The sequence below is a fragment of the Hyla sarda genome, chromosome 12, assembly GCF_029499605.1.
Source record: "Hyla sarda isolate aHylSar1 chromosome 12, aHylSar1.hap1, whole genome shotgun sequence".
NCBI classification, from domain to species: domain Eukaryota; kingdom Metazoa; phylum Chordata; class Amphibia; order Anura; family Hylidae; genus Hyla; species Hyla sarda.
This window is the reverse complement of record NC_079200.1, coordinates 45,494,466-45,519,774: the sequence shown is the minus strand read 5'-3', so window position 1 is coordinate 45,519,774 and position 25,309 is coordinate 45,494,466. Positions and strand designations below refer to the sequence as shown.

The following is a 25,309-nucleotide window of genomic DNA, read 5'->3' as shown; positions in this document are numbered from 1 at the left end:
GAGTTAATGACTTGTATCACAGAGCAATTACTGACCTATGTGTCATGACGGATGTTTTTACAGTAGGTATGGCACCACTACGCAACAAACCGAAACCCATTGTGATCCTATTTCATCATGTCATAGAAACATAGAATGTGTCGGCAGATAAGAACCATTTGGCCCATCTAGTCTGCCCAATAATCTGAATACTATGAATAGTCCCTGGCCCTATTTTCTATGAAGGATAGCCTTATGCTTACCCCATGCATGCTTAAACTCCTTCACTGTATTTGCAGCGACCACTTCTGCAGGAAGACTATTCCATGCATCCACTACTCTCTCAGTAAAGTAATACTTCCTGATATCACTGCAGAAACCTTTCCCCTCTAATTTAAAACTATGTCCTCTTGTGGTAGTTTTTCTTCTTTTATATATGCTCTCCTCCTTTACCGTGTTGATTCCCTTTATGTATTTAAAAGTCTCTATCAAATCCCCTCTGTCTCTTCTTTCTTCCAAGCTATACATGTTAACCCCTTAAGGACCAAGACCATTTTCACCCAGAGTGTTTTTTGCACATTTGACCACTGTCACCTTAAGCATAACTCTAGAATGCTTTTACTTATGAATTTGATTCCGAGAATGTTTTTTCGTGACATATTCTACTTTAACATAATGGTAAATTTTCTTCGATATTTGGATAATTTCTTGGTGAAAAATTCCACAATTTCTTGAAAAATTTGAAAATTTTTTATTTTTCTAATTTGAAGCTCTCTGCTTGTGAGGAAAATAGACATACCAAATACATTTTATATTGATTCACATATACAATATGTCTACTTTATGTTTGCATCATAAAGTTGACTTGACTTGTTTTTACTTTTGGACACCAGAGAGCTTCAAAGTTCAGCAGCAATTTTCCAATTTTTCGCAACATTTTCAAATTCAGAATTTTTCAGGGATAAGTTCAGTTTTGAAGTGGATTTGTGGGGCCTTCATATTAGAAATACCCCACAAACGATTCCATTATAAAAACTGCACCCCTCAAAGTATTCAAAATGACATACATAAAGTTTGTTAACCCTTTAGATGTTTCACCGGAATAGCAGCAAAGTGAAGGAGAAAATTCAAAATCTCAATTTTTTTTACACTAACATGTTCTTGTAGACCCAGTTTTTGAATTTTTACAAGAGGTAAAAGGAGAAAAAGCCCCCCAAAATGTGTAACCCAATTTCTCTCGAGTAAGGAAATACCTCATATGTGGCTGTAAAGTACACTGTGGGTGCACTAGAGGGCTCAGAAGTGAAGGAGCGACAATGGGATTTTGGAAAGTGAATTTTGCTGAAATGGTTTTTGGGGGGTATGTCGCATTTAGGAAGCCCCTATGGTGCCATAACAGCGCAAAAAAAAAACCACACATGGCATACCATTTTGGAAACTACACCCCTCATGGCACGTAACAAGGGGTACAGTGAGCCTTAACACCCCACAGGTGTTTGATGACTTTTCGGAAAAGTCGGATGTGTAAATGAAAAAAAAATATTTTCACTAAAATGCTGTTTTCTCCCCAAATCAATCATTTTTACAAGAGGTAATAGGAGAAAATGCCCCCCAAAAGTTGTATCCCCATTTCTTCTGAGTATGTAAATACCCCATGTGTGGATGTAAAGTGTTTGGTGAGCGCACTTCAATGCTCAGAAGAGAAGGAGTGCCATTTGGCATTTTGAATGGAAATTTAGCTGAAATGGTTTTCGGGGGGCATGTCGCATTTAGGAACTCTCTATTGTGCCATAACAGCAAAAAAAAACACATGGCATATTATTTGGGAAACTACACCCCTCAAGGAATGTAACAAGGCGTACAGTGAGCCTTAACACCCGACAGGTATTTGACGACTTACAGCCAGATGTGTAAATAAATTTTTTTTTTTTTTTGCAAGAGATGATCTTTGTAGCCGCTCCGTGCTAGTGAATGAGAATAAGTTCGTAATGACCTGTTCACATCTGCTCTGTTATTTCCATTCTGCAGATCAATGTACATAACAGTGGGGACTGATCTGTCACATGACGGACAGCAATGGCACCCGACTGACCCCATTGACTATAATGGGGTCTGACAGGACTCTGAGTTTGTGTAAAAATGCTGGAAAAAATATTGTAGCTTGTAAAATTATGGATACCATGTTGTGGTGTCCCAGCACCAATGGCTGTCCTGTGGGCTTCGGACTTCCTCAGGCAGACCTGCGGCAGGTGTTGGGCCCCCCCTAATAGGACTGGTTGTTACAATTGTGATGTTTAAGAACTTTATCAAATGGTTAATATGTGTTATCTGTTACTTATATATGTGGTACACCTTAAGAATGTGAAGCAGTGCAAGCCCATGTGACCCTGCCTGCCAATGGGAACCCCAAAATTGTTAGCTATATAGAGTAGTGGGGGGAGGAGTTACCCCATTTCTAGTTCTTATTGTGCTGAGCTCAAGTGTGGTAAAGGTGTGAGCTGTGTGTGGAGAAGCTCCGAGGGATCCCTCACATAGATTAAATTCAAGCCTGGCGGAGAAAGTCACAGGACCTCGTCAGAACCCTGGCGACCTGGAACGATCTTCAGTCTGATATCAAGTCAGTATTAATCAGTTGGGTGAAAGCATCATAAGTCCCAGCAAGAAAAACAGGGCTCCCAAGTGGTTACACTGCATCCTCTCCACTTTGCACCATACTGTCAGTTTAATACCATCTTCACCCCGAGTTATCCATAGTCTGACGTCGATGTGTCTCTTTACTCCCAATGTCTGGCACAGGAGAAGCTGTCTCCAACCTCGGACCATCTATAGGCTAACAGTGCCCTGGCATCACGAAGTGTTCAGGTATTCCTAGCACCCCCGTGGCACCACAATGACAAAAACCCAAAAGAGCTCTGATGTAGATGTGAACAGAACCTTTATGTTCCACTCCATTACAGTGCCACCACAGGAGACAGGAATCCTTACATGGTGCCAGTTAAAATGTACTGCCCTTTGCTGTAGTATACTCATTTGAAACCAGCCTTATAGACAAAGTTCAGGAACAGGGGGCTCAACGCCCTCCAGTTCTAAGTCAGAATTCCCTAATGTAGTATTTTATAAACCAGACAATCTGTTTTAGTCAGCTTAGTCAAATCATGAAGAAACCCATGAACTTTTTTGAAGAACATGTTGTGGTTATCCGTGTCCTAGCTTTAGGATCATACTTAGGACCACCTGCCATATAAGACTTCAGGGCTCTACAGTAAATGGGCTACAGTGTAATGGCAAATGGCATGTCATGATAATTGGATCAGGAACAGGATATCATATCATGATTATTTAGTTACCTGTGTCTTCTGCTTAAAGAATGTGGCAGAACGATCGCCCAGTGTAGGACATTGACAAGAATGTATTCATGATAGCGAGTGGGATCGCAACATGAGGTGGGAGAGGTGAGAAGAGGGGACTTCTGTGTAGTATCAGCTGCCTCCCTCAGATAATCCTGATTCTAGGAGGTGCTGAGACATCTAGCAGAATGCTGAGCATAACACAGATATCTTACTTATGGATTACACCCTCCTGTATCTGAGTCTTGTCTGAACAGCGAAGCAGCACAGAAAATTTTAGGCTTTTTATGGTTTCTAGTGTTCTCTATTGGAATCCCCCTTTTCTTATATAACACGCATACAAGAAAAGAACCTGGCTTGGATAATGTGAAATTGTACATGCATCCACCAATTCCGCTATGGTCTATGCATGTAGCCAGAGACGGTTTTAGGGTCTATTCACACGGCAGAATTTCCGCTGGCAGAATTCTGCCTCAAATGAAAGCCCATAGACTTCTGTGAGATTCCGCACTCCCCTTCACACTTCTGAATTTCTGCTTGCAGAATTCCGCTAGCGGAATTCTGCAAGCAGAAATTCTGAAGTGTGAATGGGAGTGCGGAATCCCATAGAAGTCTATGGGCTTTAATTTGAGGAGGAATTCTGCAAGCGGAAATTCTGCCGTGTGAATAGACTCTTAGGCTAGGTTCACACTACGTTATTTCCTGGGCAGAATTTCTGCCGGAGATTTAGCCAGTGGCACTAAGACCGCACGGACTGCATTGCTATCCCCATAGACGGCAATGCATTTCTGGATGGATCTTTTGGGAGATCTGCTCAGAAATACATTGACATCTATGGGGACGGCAATGCAGTCCACGCGGTCCTAGTGCCGCCGGCTTGATCTCTGGCAGAAATTCTGCCCAGAAATTCCACAGTGTGAACCTAGCCTTGGGCTAGGTTCAGACTACGGAATCTCCGGGCAAAAAATTTCCACCTGGACATTCCGAGTGCGGCCAGCGCTGACTATCAGTCGGCGCTAGGACCGCGCGGACACTGCGGTCTCCAATAGACTGCAATGGGTTCCGCGAGTATTTCCGCCTGAAGAAAGAGCAACCCCATTCTTTAGGCGGAAATTTCCAAGCGGATTTTCCGTTCACAAATTCCGCTTCACAAATTCCGAAGTGTGAATTTGTGAACGGAAACCCATTCACTAAACAGTACATTTTAGCAAGCGGAATTTCTGTAGTCTGAACCTAGCCTTAGACTTAAAAGTGGCCCTGGATAAAATAAAAGTGGGGCCCATCTGTCATTCAGTTAGGCCAGGTTAAAACAGAAACTCTGTTGTTTTTTAACTCTGCTGCACCATGCACACTGCTGAATTTCCACAATGAAAAATCATATTCCAGTTTGAACATGTTCATTTGTGGTAGTGGGGTGTGATGAGGGCAAACGTGGTTACCCTAGGGGCAGATGGCATTAATCCCTTATATTCATGACACAAGGGCGTGGTTTAGCCTAAACCCCCCCCCCCCCCGAAGGTATACCGCTGGATCCTGAGCTAGACACGGGGGCAATAAAGACTCCGACGCCAAGTTACGGACAACGGTATCTTTACTAAGGGAAGACAGATGGTAAAGTCTATACAGTTCAGCCAGGGCCCAAGGAGGTGACCTGTGATGCAGAGACCTTAAGGGCTTGCTGGGACTTGTAGCAGGACTGGACAATTGAATGCAGACCACGCTGACTTGATGGATGACAGGGACTGACTTGACTTGACTCATAAAGTTGTGACTTTATCTTACTTGACTTGATGGTGGCTGCAGGACTGGACTTTGAGGTCTCCAACACTCTGGACACACACACTAGACAGGACTGCACTGGACCTCAGATTAGCAGAAGAGCAGAGCTCAAAGAGAGAGAAGCTCCACCCAGTGCTTATATGGGGGAGACTAGCAAGGAGTCCATAGGTCACTCCTAGGATCACCTGGTCACTGGTACCTCCTGGGTAACAATCACATGACATGTCACATGGTATAACTCTTAATCCCTTAAGGGACTCGGGGTTTTTCAGTTTTTGCACTTTCGTTTTTTCCTCCTTACCTTTTAAAAATCATAACCCTTTCAATTTTCCATCTAAAAATCCATATTATGGCTTATTTTTTGCGTCGCCAATTCTACTTTGCAGTGACATTAGTCATTTTACCCAAAAATTCACGGCGAAACGGAAAAAAAATCATTGTGCGACAAAATCGAAGAAAAAACGCCATTTTGTAACTTTTGGGGGCTTCCGTTTCTACGCAGTGCATATTTCGGTAAAAATTCAGGTCCTTCCAGGAATAGTTAGAGTTTGTGGTCCTTGGGTTTTGTGCACCCCAAACAAGTACAGTGTCACACGCACATTACTGCAATCCAATTTTGCTGCAATTTGCGTAAATGCCTAAATTTGCGTCTGGTCCATTATCTGCTCTTGGGCCTTCCTTAGGTATGGGGTCCCTGGGCAATTGTTAGGTTGCCCCCCACCCCTCCCCTTAGGCCATTCCCTTATGTAGCACTGTTTTGGTACCACGGGGTGTTAGAAGAAATACCTTATCATTTCGTGATGCCAGGGCACCATTATCCTATACACGGTTCGAGGTTGGAGACAGCTTCTCCTGGGCCAGACACGGGAAGTAAATGAACACACCGACATCAGGTTACAGACACCTGTCTTTACTGAGCTGGGTGCAGATGGTATTACACAGACAGTTTGGTGGCGGGTGAGAGGATGTAGTGTAGCCCTTGGGAGCCCTGTTGCCTTGCTGGGATTTGTGGCGCTTTCACCCAATTAATTGATACTGACTTGAAAGACAGGTAGATTAATCCTGGTAGGTAGGGTTCTGTCAAGGTCTTGTAGCTTTCTCCACCAGGGCATGAACTTCCACCATGCGAGTGATCCTTGCAGAATGACCGGATTGAATAAATTTGATCTGGGACATTCCTTGAGGCTTCTAAACACAACAAACCTTTACCCCACTGTTGTTCAGACTGAGCCCTCACAAGAACTGAACTGAACTCGGGCAACTCCTCCCCCACTACACTATATAGGGAAGAATTTAGGGGTTCCCATTGGCAGGCAGGGTCACATGGGGTTTACACAGTTCCTCTCTTAAGGGTACAATAACACATTTAATATATATAAATATAACAACAATAAGATAATAAAAATATATATTAGTTTCTCAATAAAGTGCAAACATAATTAATACCACGTTCCGTCTCTGAGTGGGCCCAGCACTGCAAGGCTACCCACAGGACAGCTATTGGTGCTGGGACACCACACTGTCATTTGCATGGACCCTGTATAGCAAGACACTCGAAGGGTCCTTATTATGGACTTCTCTTCACATTATATTGTGCCTCCAGGAGCTTTACCCCACCCCAAATCCAACCAAAAGGAAGTAAAGCATGGGCATATGCCATCTACAGTATGAGCAGCGTCTTCTAGTACGTACAATATGAAAGTATAATACAGCTGTTTAGTGTCATCATGATATGTATACGGTCAGAAACCAGTTGGTGTTGGGAGTCATTTCCTTTCACGCAGTTACTAATGTGAAAACAATGCACTATTGAACACGGTTCACTAATCTAGTACAGTGTAATTAACCCCTTAAGGACACAGCCTGTTTGGGCCTTGAGCACACAGCAAAGTTTCACTTTGAGCCAAATGAGGACTTTTTTTTTGCGCGACCAATTGTACTTTGTAATGACATCTTTCATTTTACCTTAAAATGTCTTGTTTGGGTGGAAATTAAAAAAGAAAACACAATTTAGCAATTTATTTTTTGTTTGGGGGGGGGGGGGGCGTTTTTGCGCAGTGCACTGTACAGTAAAACTACCATGTTGGAGGATATTTATCTGTGTTTTTCTTTTTTTTTTTTAAACTACAATATTCCCACATTTTTGCAAGCTCCAGCTGTTGTGTGAATATTTGCCGTTTTCATTAGCACTAACCGAATGGGCAAGGCTTAGTGAATAGAGGAGTGCTTTAAGTGCCCCCATTATTTTAATTTTGTGGGTCTATTCGATTAAGACAATACTCATAATTATGTTGTTTTTATACGATTGTACTACTTTAAAAAAAATTTTTTATTTCTTTTGACAAAATAATCATGCTTATTCCCAATGCTGTATTCTGACAACTATCTATTTCTTATTTTTTTCATATACGGTCTGAGGGCTATTTTTTTTTTTTTTTGCCATGATCTATAATTTTTGTCTATACCAGTTTTGATGGGACTTATTCATTGCTTTTCATTCATATTTTTCTGATGTATGAAGTAACCGAAAATAAACAATTCTGCCGTTTGATTTTTTAAATTTTTTTGTTTACATTAACCCCATTTACTGATTATAAACATTATTTTTGGATAGTTTGGACATTTCAGCAAGCAACAATACCAAATATGCTGTCTTAAAGAGGTTATCCAGGAATAGAAAAACACAGATAATTTCTTTCTAAAACAGCTCCCTGTCTGTCTCCAGGTTGGGTGTGGTTCTGCAGCTTTGTTCTATTGAAGTGAATGGAGCCAAGTTGTAACAGCACACCCAACCTGGGGACAGACAGGGAGCGGTTTTGAAAATAAATTACCTAAGTTTTTCTATTCCTGGATAACCACTTTAAGCAATCCAGCAGCACAAAGGAGAATAAGACACCACTGGCCACCATTTAACCTCATTGGACCCCCACAATGGCACTGCTCTCTGAACCCACCCACATCAGTCATTTTCCTTTAGATGCCGTGACCGGCATTGATTATGGAATCTAAAGGACATCAGCATGATTGCTAAAGTTTGCCACAAGCAGTGAGTCCCCTGCTGCTGAAGCAGCTGATACTCACCCGCTATCAAGTGAGCACGAAGTACCAGGCTGCAGCTTTGTATATTTATGGCTTGTGTTCTTAGGGATTACACGGGTACTTCAGTGGAAAATATTTATTTATTTTTCAGATCAACTGGTGCCAGAAAATTTAACAGATTTGTAAATTACGTCTATTTAAAAATCTTAAAGGGGTACTCCGCCCCTAGACATCTTATCCCCTATCCAAAGGATAGGGGATAAGATGTCAGATCGCCGCGGTCCCGCTGCTGGGGAGGCCCAAAATCCCCGCTGCGGCACCCCGCTATCATTACTGCACAGAGCGAGTTCGCTCTGTGCGTAATGACGGGCGATACATGGGACGGAGCAGCGTGACGTCATGGCTCCGCCCCTCGTGACGTCACTGCCCGTCCCCTTAATGCAAGTCTATGGGAGGGGCCCACTGGCCACGTCAAGGCCACCTAGTCAGAGTGGGTCCTTAACCTAACACTGGCATAGCGCTGGGCGGCGACCACTGCCCCCACAACACCAAGCCCACAGGGGGAACTACCCAGTGGCCAGGCAGCCCCACTGCTGCCCAACCAAGCCCCCGGCTCCGGGTCACACCACCCCACAGACAAAGCATCACAGTAACAATGGCCGCCACAGAGCACCACACCAGTGTGATCACCTACCATGTGCTCCCTGCCAGAGAGCTGGGAGAATTCTAGGAAAAAACCCATATGCAGTCTCCTGCTAATTAAAAGCGCTTGGGCCGAATGGGTGGAGTGGGTCGAATGGGTCACCTTACAATAAGCTGACACTTCCTGTTCTGTAGAAATCACTTCTCAGAATATATTTAATTCTCATCACAAGCAGGAATACAATGAGAGGTTACATGTCTGTTTTAAAGCAGGAGCAGAAACTTACACTTCCTGCACAATGACTTCTGCACAGGTCACAGAGCATGCCTACAACATAGGAGAAGGGTTGCTATCCTGATTTTATCTTTTTCCTGGATAACCAAAAATCACGTACAGCCAACTTTTTTTCCGACACATTGGAAAACCATAAAGAATGTTAAAAAGTAATCCAAGGATACTCATATAAACAGCATGTATGAACATTGAACTTGATGATAATTTTAATCCCAATAACCTGTACCTGTAAAATCATGTACAGAGATGTATTTTTTTTCACAAACTCTGGGGTGGTGGGAAGAACACAGGTTGACCACTGGGCCCTCTACGATCTCCAGGTTATCCCTCGGGGCGCTCAGGCCCCCACCTTCTGGGTGCGTCTCGGCAGTGATGGGCTGCTTAGTCAATTATCAGCAACAGAGGTATCCTGCTTCAGCTGGTGATTGTCTGTGCCGTCCATTACTGCTGAGATCAGTTAGTCTTGGCAAGTGGGGGTCGGAGTGCCCAGCGAGAATACTTGGGTCTATTCTGAAGATCCCAGTGGTCGGAACCTATTGTGTTCCAAGCTGTATAACATGTGTACCTCTCATTTAAAAATGTATATGTATATATATATATATATATATATATATATATATATATGTATATATATATATATATATATAAAACTCAATGGCCCTCATTTACTAAGACTGTTGTGTAGGTTTCTTTGTGGGTTTTAATTCCCTACAATTTATTTTCTGCGGTATTTACTCAGGTTTCCCTACATTTTCCACTTTCCCTACATTTTGCTTTTTTTACACATGCTCTGATCTGTCTGGTTTTCCTCAGCTCAAATCCACCACATTTTATGCGGAAACTTTAGTAAATATGTTGGGTTTTTGTGAAAATGTCGGGAACACGCCCCTTTTAAGAGACCACACCCCTTTCCCGGTGGCCACGCCCCCTTTTCAGGTTTTCTCAGCAAAATGGAGAGTTAGTCAGGGTTTTTTCAATTCTGGCGCACAATCTGACGCAGACAGAATTTCTGCCGCAATGCAACAGAATCTGGCACACAACCCGACAAAACATGTCGGGTTTGCAATAGTAAATGAGGGACATTATGTGTATGTATGTGTGTGTATGTTCCAGCATCACATCCAAACGGCTAAAGATATTAACATGAAACTTGGCCACATGTTACTTATATGTCAGCAACAAACATAGGATAGGTGATTTAACCCTTACTCACCCCCATTTGCCCCCATTGTTTAAAGTCTCATACAAGTCTATGGGAAATATATGTTACTGTATAACTTCCAAACGGCTGGAGATATTTCGATAATACTTGGTCACATGTTACTTATATGTCCACTTACAATATGGGATAGTTAATATAACCCTTAACTACCCCTATCAGTTTTTTGTTTAAAGTCCCATGCAAATCTACAGGAAATGTACATAATTTCTGTACGGTTGAAGATATTTCAATAATACCTGGTACACATATTACTTATATGTCAAATAAAAATATATGATAGTTAAATTAACCCTTACCTACACCCTTATATAAAAGATGGGTTGTAAGTATATGGGACTTCCAGTACCTTACTCCACAAGCTCCGCTCTGCATCTCCTGGTGAATGTGTCAGTCCGGCTTTCAAGCCACACCCTATCTCACAAAGACATGCCCACTGTTTAAGCCTCACCCCTTTATTATCTACCTTTTTGTGCATCGGTCTGGCTTGCAAATCACGCTCAGTCCCACAAAGCCATGTCCCCCTTCTATTTTCAGCTTACAATATCTTCATCACAAATCAGTCCCACCTGAGGACAGGATATGAGGATCGGACATAAGGACGGGATATGAGGACAACATATGAGGATGGGATATGAGGTCAGGATATGAGGACGGGATATGAGGTCGGGGTATGAGGACGGGATATGAGGTCAGGATATGAGGAATGGATATGAAGATGGGATAGGAGGTCGAGATAGGAGGACAGGATATGAGGACGGGATATGAGGTCGGGATATGGGGACAGGATATTGGGATGAGATATAGGGATGGGATATGGGGTTGGGCTATGAGGTCGGGAAATAGGGATGGGATATGAGGTCCGGATATGAGGACGGGATATGAGGTCCAGATATGAAGATGGGATATGAGGTCGATATAGGAGGACAGGATAGGAGGTCGGGATACGAGGACGGGATAGGAGGCTGAGATATGAGGTCGGGATATGGGGACGGGATAGGAGGTCGAGATAGGAGGTTGGGATACGAGGTCGAAATATGAGGTCGAGATATGAGGACGGGATATAAGGTCGGGATATGAGGTTGAGATATGAGGACGGGATATGGGGTTGGGATATGACATAACACTATATGAGGATGGGTAATGAAGTCAAAAGCTTCCTCCTTTGTTTTTCATCCCCAACAAGGATTAGGAAGGCAAAACCGGGCAAAGCCGGGTACTCAGCTAGTAAATATATATAAATCTGTACATCTTATCCACTATCCAGCCACAGGGATAGAGGATAAGATGTCTAGGGGTGGAGTACCCCTTTAAGCACTGCTGCTGCTGAGATGATAGGGAAGCCTTGATTTACTCAATTGACTGAATGGCTAAGAATATTTAATGGAATAGGTTAATATAAGTAAAAGTAACCCCGAGTAGGCAATGAGGCTATCATGCATCATACGTTTCCACATAACTTCAATTCTCAAGCATTACATTAGGAAATAGAACTATTTACAAGGATATAGAACACCTTACCATGTACTGAATTATGGATTGGTTGAGTGTTTTTTCTCTCTCGCTCATACCAAGTGGCACCTGTTTGACCACACTGCACATCAAACTGCTCTCCTTGGCTATAAATAGAGCTTGGGTTGACGTTAAGATATGCTGCTCAGATGATGGTGATAGGAGTGATACAGGCACCTGTTCTGAGTTTGTACTATGTCTTAAGCTCTCTGTACACGTTGGCTAATTGAGTCTCCAAGTTTTTGCTAGCCAATCCGGTCGGATATTAAATAAATATTTGTCTCTTTATTGTTTTTGAGGAAATCTTACAGCTGGGGCAGAGATGTGTAGATTATGCCCATGTCTAGAATTTTCTAGTAAACCCTCATGCAATTTTCTACAATTTAAAGAGATACTCTGCCCACAGACATCTTATCCTCTATCCCGCTGCTGGGACCCCCAGTGATCTCCCTGTAGCACCTGGCATTCTAAAAAGTATGTTTAGAATGCTGGGTTCCCGCGGCAGGAGACGTCACGCCACGCCCCCTCGTGACCTCATACCACGCTCCCTCCATTCATGTCTATGGGAAAGGGGGGTTGCCCCAGTCATCAGACATCTTATCCCCTATCCTTTGGACAGAGGATAAGATGCCTATTGGCGGAGATCACCTTTAACGTTGGCTTTTTTATTTTTTTCATTTTGTATGCAATTTTAAATTCTCTTTATATTCTGTCATTATGAAAAACATCTGATAAGCAACATGTCTAACGTTTCATTCGGCAGGGGTCTGAGTGTTCAGCCTCCGCCGATCAGGAGAACGAGATGGGAGAAGTCGGTGCTGCCACACGCTCTTCTCCCTGCCTGTCCAATACCACCCCGCCTGTGTCACATGATGAAGAAACGTTCATAGACTTGTGTTGACACAGAGCCGGGAGAGAATGCAAAGTCTCCCTCCTCATTCTCCTAATCAGTGGAGGTCTGAACATTAATGTTCGTGGTCTGAGATGTAATCACTTGTGCTACCCACTCTGCTAAAAGTGGCAGTCAGCCAGGCAGGCAAAATGTGGCAAATTGATTTTTAAAGATAGCGTCAAATGCAGTAAAGCTAGGATAGAGGGTACGTTTCTTAAAGACTGGAGATCTCCTTTAACAATACAGGAAACACAACCTTGCTGAGGGATAAGGCAACAGGTGATGGACATTTATATAGGGAATGCCAGGCAGGGATAAGAGGAGTAGGATCCATTAGGGAGTGCACGCTGGCTCTATATCACAGCCAGTGCTCATGTGCGGCCTCTAGTGAACAGAGAGGAAAAAGCAGCAGATATAGGGCCAGAAAACATCGCTGAAGGCTGGTAAGACCCAGGACACGTGGTGGTTGCCAACCAGCAGCGTTGCAGCTAGTATTGTTCTGCAAAACCATGAACAATAGAATAGAATACTTCTATTAAAAAAATCTTAATCCTTCCAGTACTTATTAGCTGCTGAATACTACAGAGGAAATAATTTCCTTTTTGCTCTCTGCTGACATCATGAGCACAGTGCTCTCTGCTGACATCTCTGTCCATTTTAAGAACTGTCCAGAGTAGGAGAAAAATCCCCATAGCAAACATATGCTGCTCTGGACAGTTCCTAAAATGGACAGAGATGTCAGCAGAGAGCACTGTGCTCGTGATGTCAGCAGAGAGCTCTGTGTTTCAAAAAGAAAATCATTTCCTCTGTAGTATTCAGCAGCTAATAAGTACTGGAAGGATTAAGAGTTTTTAATAGAAGTAATTTACAAATCTGTTTAACTTTCTGGCACCAATTGATTTAAAAAAAAAAAAAAAAAAAGTTTTCCACTGGAGTACCCCATTAAGAAACAAAAGTTCCTATAAACTTTTTTTTTTCCGGATCAGTCAAACGAGCAAACACTTGTTTGTCAGCTGATCGCATCCATTATGTTGTTATCTAAGAGACAATTTATGTCTATAGGAGGAGATAGTTGCATAATGTAAAAATGAAAAAAAGGAGAGCCAAATGACCCCCCATTCCTTGATCAGAACTTATGTGCCACAATTAGAGATGAGCGAACTTACAGTAAATTTGATTCGTCACGAACTTCTCGGCTCGGCAGTTGATGGCTTTTCCTGCGTAAATTAGTTCAGCCTTCAGGTGCTTTGGTGGGCTGGAAAAGGTGGATACATTCCTAGGAAAGAGTCTCCTAGGACTGTATCCACCTTTTCCAGCCCACCGGAGCACCGGAAAGCTGAACTAATTTATGCAGGAAAAATCATCAACTGCCGAGCCGAGAAGTTTGTGACGAATCGAATTTACTGTAAGTTCGCTCATCTCTAGCCACAATCCACAGGAAATGTTATTGTGTGGACATACCCTATGAATATTTAGCAAGAAACACAGAATTTTTCATGCCAACTTATGTTTGTCTTTTCCCTACAACTCTGTACAAATAGTTTGACTATTGTTCTTCTATAAGCAGTGTCCATGTCCTCGTTGTACTCACTTTCCACCTTTTTCCTTTACGCTTGGTATGTTGCCCGGACATTGGTAAAGGGCTCCAGTGCTATGTTCTGCCACTAGATATTATCACCTCAAACAGTCACGTCTTAGGATCACTATTCCAAGAATAAGCCTGTACTAGCATCTGGTTGACACCATAGTCTGTACCCCGTGGTTGGCAGAGCAATTATGTGCATGGCGGCTGGTAATATTCACGGTGGCACTAGAGAAGTGAGAGCGTTACCCAATATGACACCCTCCCCTGACTGCCTGTCACTGACTAAAATGGACTTGGTATTAAAAGGATTTATTATACGAAGAGTATCACCTATTTATTGGCTCCAAATGAAAAGTCTGTATAAGGTTTAGTGTTGAGCGGCATAGGCCATATTCGAATTCGCAATATTTTGCGAATATATGGATGAACATTTGTCATATATTCGCTAAATTCACATGTTCGTAATATTCGCGTTTTATTTTCGCATATGCGAAAAATCAATATAAGCGAAAATTCGCACATGCGAAAATTCGTACGCCAGTCTCACACAGTAGTATTAGAGCAGTGGTCCCCAAACTGTGGCCCTCCAGATGTTGCAAAACTACAACTCCCAGCATGCCGTTGGCTGTCCAGGCATGCTTGGAATTGTAGTTTTGCAACATCTGGAGGGCCACAATTTGGGGACCACTGTATTAGAGCCTTCTTTACACCACACAAGCTGGAAGCAGAGAGGGATGATCACTGTGATGTGTATGGTGAAAAAAAAAAAAAAAGAATATTCGTAATTGCGAATATATAGTGCTATATTCGCGAATATTCGCAAATTCGCTAATATGCAATATACGCAAATAAAATTCGCATTACGAATATTCGCGAGCAACACTAAGGTTCATCAAAAACTGGAAGTCATTTTTGGGTGAAGTACTATAGTTTTTGCAAAAAAAAAAAGGCTGTATGGCATAACTTGGCTTAATAATTTGGTGTACAGGGAGGCTTCTTATGGTATGTAAAGTAAAGGAATTGTGCACACTTTTTATTTAAAGAGAAGACTTTAAAGGGATACTCTGGGGGGAATTTTTTTTTTAAATCAACTGGTGCCAGAAAGTTAAGCAGACTTGTAGATGATTTCTATAAAAAAAATCTTAATCCTTCAAGTACTTATCAGCTGCTGTATGCTACACAGGATGTTGTGTAGTTCTTTTCTGTCCACAGTGCTCCCTGCTGACACCTTTGTCCATGTCAGGAACTGTCCAGAGCAGGATAGGTTTGCTATGGGGATTTGCTCCTACTCTGGACAGTTCCTGACACAGACAGAGGTGTCAGCAGAGAGCACTTTGATCAGACAGAAAAGAACAACTCAACTTCCTCTGGAGCATACAGCAGCTGATAAGTATGGGAAGGATTACATTTTTTTAATAGAAATTAATTACAAATCTGTTTAAAGGGGTACTCCCATGGAAAACTTTTTTTTTTTTTTAAATCAACTGGTGCCAGAAAGTTAAACAGATTTGTAAATTACTTCTATTAAAAAATCTTAATCCTTCCTGTACTTATTAGCTGCTGAATACTACAGAGGAAATGGTTTTCTTTTTGGAACACAGAGCTCTCTGCTGACATCACGATCACAGTGCTCTCTGCTGACATCTCTGTCCATGTTAAGAACTGTCCAGAGTAGGAGAAAATCCCCATAGCAAACATATGATGTTCTGGACAGTTCCTAAAATGGCCAGAGATGTCAGCAGAGAGCATTGTGGTCATGATGTCAGCAGAGAGCATTGTGGTCATGATGTCAGCAGAGAGCTCTGTGTTCCAAAAAGAAAACCATTTCCTCTGTAGTATACAGACCCAAAAAAGTACTGGAAAGATTAAGATTTTTTAATAGAAGAAATTTACAAATCTGTTTAACTTTCCGGCACCAGTTGATTTAAAAAAAAAAAAAAAAAGTTTTCCACGGGAGTACCCCTTTAACTTTCTGGAGCCAGTTGAAAAAAAAAAAAATGTTTTCCCGCAGAGTGCCCCTTTAAAGGAGTCACTCCTGGATCATGGTGTCTGTAAGAGATCCTCGACCCTGCTGCTGTACAGTAAGTAGCACATAATGAATGGGGGACTCTGGTACATACATAGCACTGGGGCCCATGAGCTTCAAGTTATTCTTTTGATCTGAGGATTTAGTAAATCAGTGGTCTCAAACTGTTGCCCTCCAGATGTTGCAAAACTTCAACTCCCAGCATGCCCAGACAGCCAACGGCTGTCTGGACATGCTGGGAGTTGAAGTTTTGCAACATCTAGAGGGCCACAATTTGAGAGCACTGACGTAAATACAGTACTGGCGGCAATCCTTGTGGGACCTGCAATGGTAACCTAAATTGCTGGTATCATATGGTTTGGCATGATATCCAGCCCAGTCAGTCTGCTTAGTATATTTCTCTATTAAATTATATGGGGAAAATGACCCATTGATGATCACAGAGAGTCTATCATGTCCTTAAAGGGGTACTCCGCCCCTGGCATCTTATCCCCTATCCAAAGGATAGGGGATAAGATGTTAGATCGCCGCGGTCCCGCTGCTGGGGACCCCGGGGATCGCCGCTGCGGCACCCCGCCATCATTACTGCACAGAGCGAGTTCGCTCTGTGCGTAATGACGGGCGATACAGGGGCCGGAGCAACGTGACGTCATGGCTCCGCCCCTCATGACATCCCAGCCCATCCCCTTAATGCAAGGCTATGGCAGGGGGCGTGATGACCGCCACGCCCCCTTCCCATAGACTTGTATTGACGGGGGCGGGCCGTGACGTCACGAGGGGCAGAGCCGTGACGTAACGATGCTCCGACCCCTGTATTGCCCGTCATTACGTGCAGAGCGAACTCGCTCTGTGTTGTAATGATAGTGGGGTGCTGCAGCAGCGATCTCAGGGGTCCCCAGCAGCGAGACCCCGGCGATCTGACATCTTATCCCCTATCCTTTGGATAGGGGATAAGATGTCTAGGGGCGGAGTACCCCTTTAAAGGGGTACTCCACTGCCCTGCTTCCGGAGCTCCGCTCCCCAGCGTCCGGAAGTTTATTGTTCCGAACGCTGTGTGCAGGCTTCCGTGTTCAGGACTGCCCCTTGTGATATCACGCCCGCCCCCTCATGACATCACGCCCGCCCCCTCAACGAAAGTCTATGGGAAGGGGGCGCGACAGCCCTGGGTAACACTTTTGTAGTAACTTTTCCTTGAAATAACCTGTGATGGCCAGGAATAGTTACCCCCTCAACGAAAGTCTATGGGAAGGGGGCGCGACAGCCGTCGCGCCCCCTTCCCATAGACTTTCGTTGAGGGGGGTGGGCGTGATGTCACGAGGGGGTGGGCGTGACATCACAAGGGGCAGCCCTGAACACGGAAGCCCGCACACAGCGTTTGGAACAATAAACTTCCGGACGCTGGGGAGCGGAGCTCCAGAAGCAGGCCAGCAGAGTACCCCTTTAAGAAAAAAAGGAACTAAAGCTTGTTCCAAAAAGAAGTAGCTTGGAATAAAGAGGTCAAAGGGCTGGCACAAATCCACATGCTTTATAATGTTTGAAGGAAGGTATCAGTTCACAGCTAATCCAGCCGACAGGAGAAAGAGTAATTCCAGCTCCAGATTGAATTTAGTTAGAAGCGGAAGCGAGGGCATTTTTAGGTGCGTAAAATAGTAGGGAATGGGACGGAGTATGCAGAAGAGGGAGGGCTGGTTTGGGAACCCCGGATGTTAGTTTGTGCTCTGTCTTACTCTCCCTGCCCTCCTCATGCGTCTCTCGCTTTATGCATCATTCCTTCTTCAGAAGGAATGAACAGAGTCATCAGGCTGCCGAAACCTGACCCCCCTAATGGATGATCTGGGATGGCAGCTGAGGAGCCAGCCTTGTGCCTGGAATCGCTTCAGAGCAGCCCAGTGCTAAGAGGTCCTCACTTTCCCCGTCTGTGTGTCATTACGAGACCAATCCAATGGTATAAACTGATTTATGCCTCACCCAATATTCTTAGTACAGGAGCAAAAGGTTAGAAGATGGGACTCACAGATCCAGAAATGATAGCAGTATTTAGAACGGCGCCTCTGGCATCAGCATATAGTTACCCTCTCATTTTATACCCACAATGTGTTCATTCAGCATAAGGCTATTGCTACATAGTAACTAAAGCTTCTATAGAAAAGTAAAAGCCAGGAAGGCCTTGACGTACACTATTATCGCTACCAAATCCTACGACTGCTATTGTTAATAAATGAAAAATCCCCAACATGATTCCTTGCATTGATAGCTAACTATTTTGAGAAGTGCCCCAAATGACCAAAGAGCCTGTGGTCCAGGACTCAAGTTCTGCAGAAACGCATTGGGAACTGAGTCCCTGCACTTTTTCCACAACACCGTTCCCATTGGCAGGCGTCCTGGAGGATCAGTCCTTGAGTGGAAATCTTGAATGAGTTCCCACACTTTTTTTTCCCCCAGGACTTGACCCCTGTTGTGGTCCATGTTCTGCCCTAATAACGGAATGGCCAGTCCAACCCGATTTCCTTGTACCCCCTTTAAGAATCTAAGATAAAGTATTACTTTAGCCCTCCACGGGCATATGATCGTAAGAGTAAGAGGGCCCTGAGCCTTTATAAAAGAGTGTGTGTCACTCCTATCTAAATAGCCATGTAGTTCTGAATAGGCTAGTCATAACTATTCCTGGCCATCACAGGTTATTTCAAGGAAATGTTACTACAGAAGTGTTACCCTGGAAATGTGCAGAATACTGGTGATAATAGGTCTTGTATGGTGTGACCAGAGGTGTAACTAGTGCCCCTAAGCACCCCTGGTGAGGTGTTGTATCAGTTCACCCACCCTGTCCTCTGGCAACAATTGCACCGTCACAACCCCCCCCCCCCCCCTCCAACACCCCCCTGGAGACGCCCTACCCCCTCCCCTCAAAAAAAAAAAAAAAAAAAAAGGCATGTCACACAGTAATATACATACAGTTAAACTAAGTGACTCACACTTGACATCTTTTCTGATCACAGTCATCCTCTTTCCTTCTCTTCGCCATCTTGATTGGAATGCCATGACAACTTCTTCCAGCCAAAACTCTTCTCTTCAGCATCTGCCCGAAAAACTCCACATTTTTTCAGTGGTCTCCCACCTCTAAATAATCTCCCCATTTATTCTCTCAAACTGTAATAATGCCCCCCTTGGTGGCTAGTAGGTAGACTAGTAGGTCCCCCAGTAAGTATCCTCCCACAGTAGAAAGGCATTTCCCACAGCGGTTATTATAGTTCCCTTATTAGGTAGTTCCCCCCCCCCCCATAGGTAGGTATGTCTCCAGGTAGGAAGCTCCCCCAAACAGGTAAATACATCCTTAGGTAGGTACAATGATCTCCACCCCCTAGTAGGTAATTACATTGGTAGGTAGGTAGCCAAGTAGGTAGCTAGATAGAAAAAACTCATGCTATTACTCCACAGGACAGGCTCCAATGAGTGATGTCATCGCGCCTGCACTGTGTCAAGGTCACAAAGGTCAAGGTCTCTTTCCAGTGTAAACCACAAGTCCTGTAGCTTACACTGACAGGCAGCTTTTGCCTGGGTGTGTGCAAATACAGATGAAACCAGCACTCGTTAACCTGGGGATCCGAGGCAAGTGTCCTGGATCCACATTAGCAAGGGAGCACCTGTGCCTGGCGGGCCCCTTTTTTTTTTTTCACTCAATGTGTAGGTAGTGGTGTATCAATGCTTTGGTTTCCTGAGCGCCTCCTTTTCCCTGGGTATGTGCCCCCGTCAGGTTTTACCAAAGCTTAGGTACGTCAGTGGGTAAGACTGCTGCCCTTGCACCACCCATAGCTACACCCCCTGTCATCAAAAGATGATTATTTGAGCACATCTGATGGTTGGAATACTCAATGTAGCCAAAGCGTAAGTTGAAGCTCCTGGGTCCCAATGTAAAATCTGTAACAACTCGCCCACCTACCATCTGCTGTTTTTAAGATTAGGGTCAAGAGATATGGGTGAGAATTATAGGGGACATTAACTGGGAAGAATGGAAAATAATATTAGGACATTTTACTAGAATATCTATGAATGCAAACCATAGGATAAGCCATGTTAAAATAATTCACCAAGCCCATTCCATCACCACTATAATGGTATAATGGTTGGATCTATTGATGACGTTCTTTGTAATCTTTGTAAGAATAAAAAAAAGACAGAGAGGCCTTTGGGCTTGATCGTCACTGCTATCTCTGCACTTTCTGTAGCTATATCCTGTCCTCTGCGGATGATCGGAGTTCTCCATATGTGATGCTCCGACTTACGGTAATATTGTACAATTCCCTAGAATTTTGTATTTCTTTCTGTAAAGATCTTTATCCTTGCAGTGGGACTTCTCGCTAGGCAGAAGACTTGACTTTGGACCGGAATAGAATGTTGAGGTGTGTCTGACTCTAGCTTCCCCCGAGCATGTTAGCCATGGGATACCTATAGGAAAACCCCTCGCGAATAATCTGCCATGTATAAAGCCTTGAGTCAATTTCAGGAAACATTGTCGGGTATACAAGTTAATTTTTTGACCAGTGTGCTTTCTGGAAATGTTGCTTATTTTCCAGCCTTTTGCTGCACTCTACTAGTATGTAGAGTATATTGTACTTTACTCTTTCTATCATTGTAGTTACTTTATAATGTTTGACAGTCATTGCTTATTACTTTCTATGTCTTTTCTGATATGTTTATTATCTTTGTTATCATAGGTTTTAGATTGCCAGGCAGACACGCCATATTACACCTCTCCTAAATACAGAATGACAATATGGCCGGCAAAATACACCCTCCCGGCCCTGACAGCCTGCGACGATTTACCAAAGAGAGCCTTGCAAAAATAGAAAAGGAAATTGAAGAGGAAAAGATTCGGAAAGAGAAACATATTGAAGTTCTTGATGAAGTGATACTAAAACCTAACAATGGCCTGGAGGCTGGGAATAATCTTCCACTTATTTATGGAGATCCATCACCGGAGCTTATTGGGGTCCCCCTGGAAGATTTGGATCCTTTTTACAGAACCCAAAAGGTAATATGTGGATGTGAAACTGGATGGTTTGACTATGTGGAGCTAGAATTTGTAATTTCACTTATAGTAACCTTCTTAAAGAGAAACTGACAGCTAATTCACCTGGTATACTGAGTTTACTGGGTTATAGCAGGGGTTAAGAGCTTTGAAAAAAGGGATTTCTTAGATTTATTAGTTTAGTTTGTCCTGCTAGCCATTTATCTATCCATGGCTATTGTGCTCATGATCACAATGGAGGCAGAGAGACGGCTCGCCCAGCTCCCCTTCCTCATCAATTTTCTGCCCCCAGCCCGCCCCCTTGCTGAATATCCTAGCAAATATCTTCACTCTCATGTCCAAGAGCCCGGGGATTGTGGGTGATGATCGTGCACTGCTTGTGCATTGCACCTCTGCTCATGAGCCCTCACCTCTTTTTTTAAAGCAGTGCATTATGTATGAATAAAGGGAGATTAGTAAGGCAGTAGTAAGTCAATCACATTGCCTGTAACTAGGGAAAAATATCCTAAAACATGTGCCCATGTGTCCAACATACATGACACCATCAACAATTAAACAACACAATGTAACTCCAGGTCAATCACACTTCTGTGAAATCACACTGTCCACTCAGGAAGCAACACTGATTGACAATCAATTTCACATGCTGTTGTGCAAATGGAACAGACAACAGGTGGAAATTATAGGCAATTAGCAAGACACCCCCAATAAAGAAGTGGTCCTGCAGGGAGTGACCACAGACCACTTTTCAGTTCCTATGCTTTCTGGCTGATGTTTTGGTCACTTTTGAATGGTAGAATGAGACGGAGTATACAACCCACACAAGTGGCTCAGGTAGTGCAGCTCTTCCAGGATGGCACATCAATGCGAGCTGTGGCAAGAAAGTTTGCTGTGTCTGTCAGCGTAGTGTCCAGAGCATGGAGGCGCTACCAGGACACAGGCCAGTACATCAGGAGATGTGGAGGAGGCCGTAGGAGGGCAACAACCCAGCAGCAGGACCGTTACCTCCGCCTTTGTGCAAGGAAGAGGAGCAGGAGGAGCACTGCCAGAGCCCTGCAAAATGACCTCCAGCAGGCCACAAATGTGCATGTGTCCACTCAAACGGTCAGAAACAGACTCCATGAGGGTGGTATGAGGGCCCAACGTCTACAGGTGGGGGTTGTGCTTACAGCCCAACACCGTGCAAGATGTTTGGCATTTGCCAGAGTACACCAAGATTGGCAAATTCACCACTGGCGCCCTGTGCGCTTCACAGATGAAAGCAGGTTCACACTGAGCACATGTGACAGACATGACAGAGTCTGGAGACGCCGTAAAGAGCGTTCTGCTGCCTGCAACATCCTCCATCATGACCAGTTTGGTGGTGGGTCAGTTATGATATGGGGTGGCATTTCTTTGGGGGCCGCACAGCCCTCCATATGCTTGCCAGAGGTAGCCTGACTGCCATTAGGTACCGAGATGAGATCCTCAGACCCCTTGTGAGACCATATGCTGGTGCAGTTGGCCCTGGGTTCCTCCTAATGCAAGACAATGCTAGATCTCATGTGGCTGGAGTGTGTCAGCAGTTCCTGAAAGAGTTCATTTAATCAGATCTAGGATGTGTTATCTTAGTGTTCCCTTTATTTTTTGAGCAGTGTATATGTATATATGTGTGTGTGTGTGTGTGTGTGTGTGTGTATATATATATACTGTATATCCATTGTATCCTATATTGATCACAGTAGAGTCAAGAGGCCCATATAGGTGATAAGCTGTAGTGTTTATTCTATCAGTTTAAAGATGCAATGTTTTGGCTCAAGTGCCTTTTTTAAGCTGAATGACAAAGATACAATGTTCATTATGAGGTGCAAATACAAATTATTTCTCATGAAACAGATAATTTGTATTTGCACCTCATAATGAACATTGTATATTTGTCATTCAGCTTAAAAAACTCCCCTGTGCCACTTTTGGTCGAAGAAGAGTCCATCCTAGCCCTTAACATTAGTATATTTCACTTAATATAATAAAGTTCATTGCATAGTGATAATACAAATATACAAAGTCATTTTTAATTGTGACATCATCTCCAAATACACAATTATAAACAAACGGACTGTGCATGTACAGGGCTCTCAGAAACCTCCCCACCTATCTCTAGCTTGATCCATTCTCTACCTATACTCTCACTATACTCACAGTATCTATTGCGTCTGTGCAGGCTTCCCGCACATGTGCAAAACACCTAACCTACGCTCAGGATTCTCTGCATATAGACCCGAGTGCAGATATCAAGCTAGACACTGCTAAATGGTGGGCGCATGTGCAAACATGTTGAGTCTATATACAAAAAGAAGGTTGCAGCAGCAGTCTTGGTCAAAAAATGGAGGCTCCTAGCGCACTTTTTGATCAATACATGTTGCCCATCTACCATGCAGAGGTGGCCTCACTTCTGATGGGACTCTAACATGTTCATTCTACTCACCTCTGCTGGGCATGTGGCCTCTGATGGGTGACATGTTTTGATATAAAAGTGCTGGCTATTTTTCAGTGTTTTTTATTTTTTTTTTGCACTGCAAATTAGGGGTAGAGATGTCGCGAATTGTTCGTCGGCGAACAGTTCCCGGCGAACTTAGCATCGTCACGTTCGCATCGCCGGGCGAACATATGTGAAGTTCGATTCGCCCCCTATACTTTAACATTGCGGTAAACTTTGACCCTGTGAGTCAGAGTCAGCAGACACATTACAGCCAATCAGCAGCAGTCCCTCCCTTCCAGACCCTCCTACCTCCTGCACGGAAGCCATTTACCTTCATTCGGCATGCTGCAGGCTTAGAAACTGGAGGGACAGAGAAGCTGCTCCTGCTGTAATAGGGAAAGCGATAGCTAGGTTGCTGCTAGGTGGTGTATTCAGGGTCCACTTTACTCCTAAAGCACTAGTCTAACATCTGCTTTAAGGACAGCACCCAAAAAAGCCCTTTTTAGGGCTCAAATATCAGTCCGTGTGTCTTGCAACAGCTGAAGGCACCCTGGTTGGGAGGGAACCGCTGGTTAAAAGGGGTACTCCAGTGTAAAACTTAATTTCCTTCAAGCAACTAACTACAGTATTAAAAGGGTTATAAGTACAGTCCGTGTGTCTTGCAACTGCTGGAGGCACCCTGGTTGGGTACCTCTGCTTAAAAGGGGAACTCCGCTGGCAACCTTTTTTGCTCATTGTCACACTAGTGCAAATCACATTTGGTGTGACAGTTGTTCAAATAAAAAAATAAAAAAAACTTTTTTGGCTGTGAAATAAAACCAGTGCTGCCTAAAGGGGGGATCTAAATATGTGCTGCCTAAAGGGGGCTCTATGTGCTGCCTAAAGGGAGGCTCTAACTATGTGCTGCCTAATATGGGGGAATCTATGTGCTACCTAAAGGGGGGCTCTAAGTGCTGCCTAAAGGGGGCTAAAGCATGTTATTCCAAACCATTTAGGAATAATAGGTGATTTACGCCCTTTATGGATTAAAACCAGACTCTGCATCAACTATGTAATTTTCCATGGGAGTTTTGCCATGGATCCCCCTCCGGCACGCCACAGTCCAGGTGTTAGTCCCCTTGAAACAACTTTTAAATCACTATTGTGGCCAGAAAGAGTCCCTGTGGGTTTTAAAATTCGCCTGCCCATTGAAGTCAATGGCAGTTCGCCCGGTTCGCGAACATTTGCGGAAGTTCGCGTTCACCGTTCGCGAACCGAAAATTTTATGTTCGCGACATCACTTATTAGGGGCCTCTGTAGCCGTGCACCCATCCCTGTTCACAGGAGGTGTTTTAAATTGATAGTGGATCCTGCATGCCACCCAGTCAGAGGCTACATACCCAGCAGAGGTGAATGGAATGAGCGTGTTAGGGTCCCATTCGAAGTGAGGCCACCTCCGCGTGGTGGATTGGGGACACGTTTTGTTTAAAAAGTGCTAAGATCTTAAATTTTTTGACCAAGAGTGCTGCTG

General features: G+C 43.8%; 1 protein-coding gene across 1 annotated transcript in view; it reads left to right on the top strand.

The window, feature by feature from the left end:
* SCN4A (sodium voltage-gated channel alpha subunit 4) overlaps window positions 1–25,309 on the top strand; it is a 108,566-nt gene that overhangs the window by 12,205 nt on the left and 71,052 nt on the right. Inside the window, exon 2 of the mRNA XM_056547843.1 lies at window positions 21,028–21,344. Within this exon, the coding sequence (XP_056403818.1) occupies window positions 21,087–21,344 (258 nt within the window). The 5' untranslated portion in view covers window positions 21,028–21,086. The remainder of the gene's footprint in view (window positions 1–21,027; window positions 21,345–25,309) is intronic.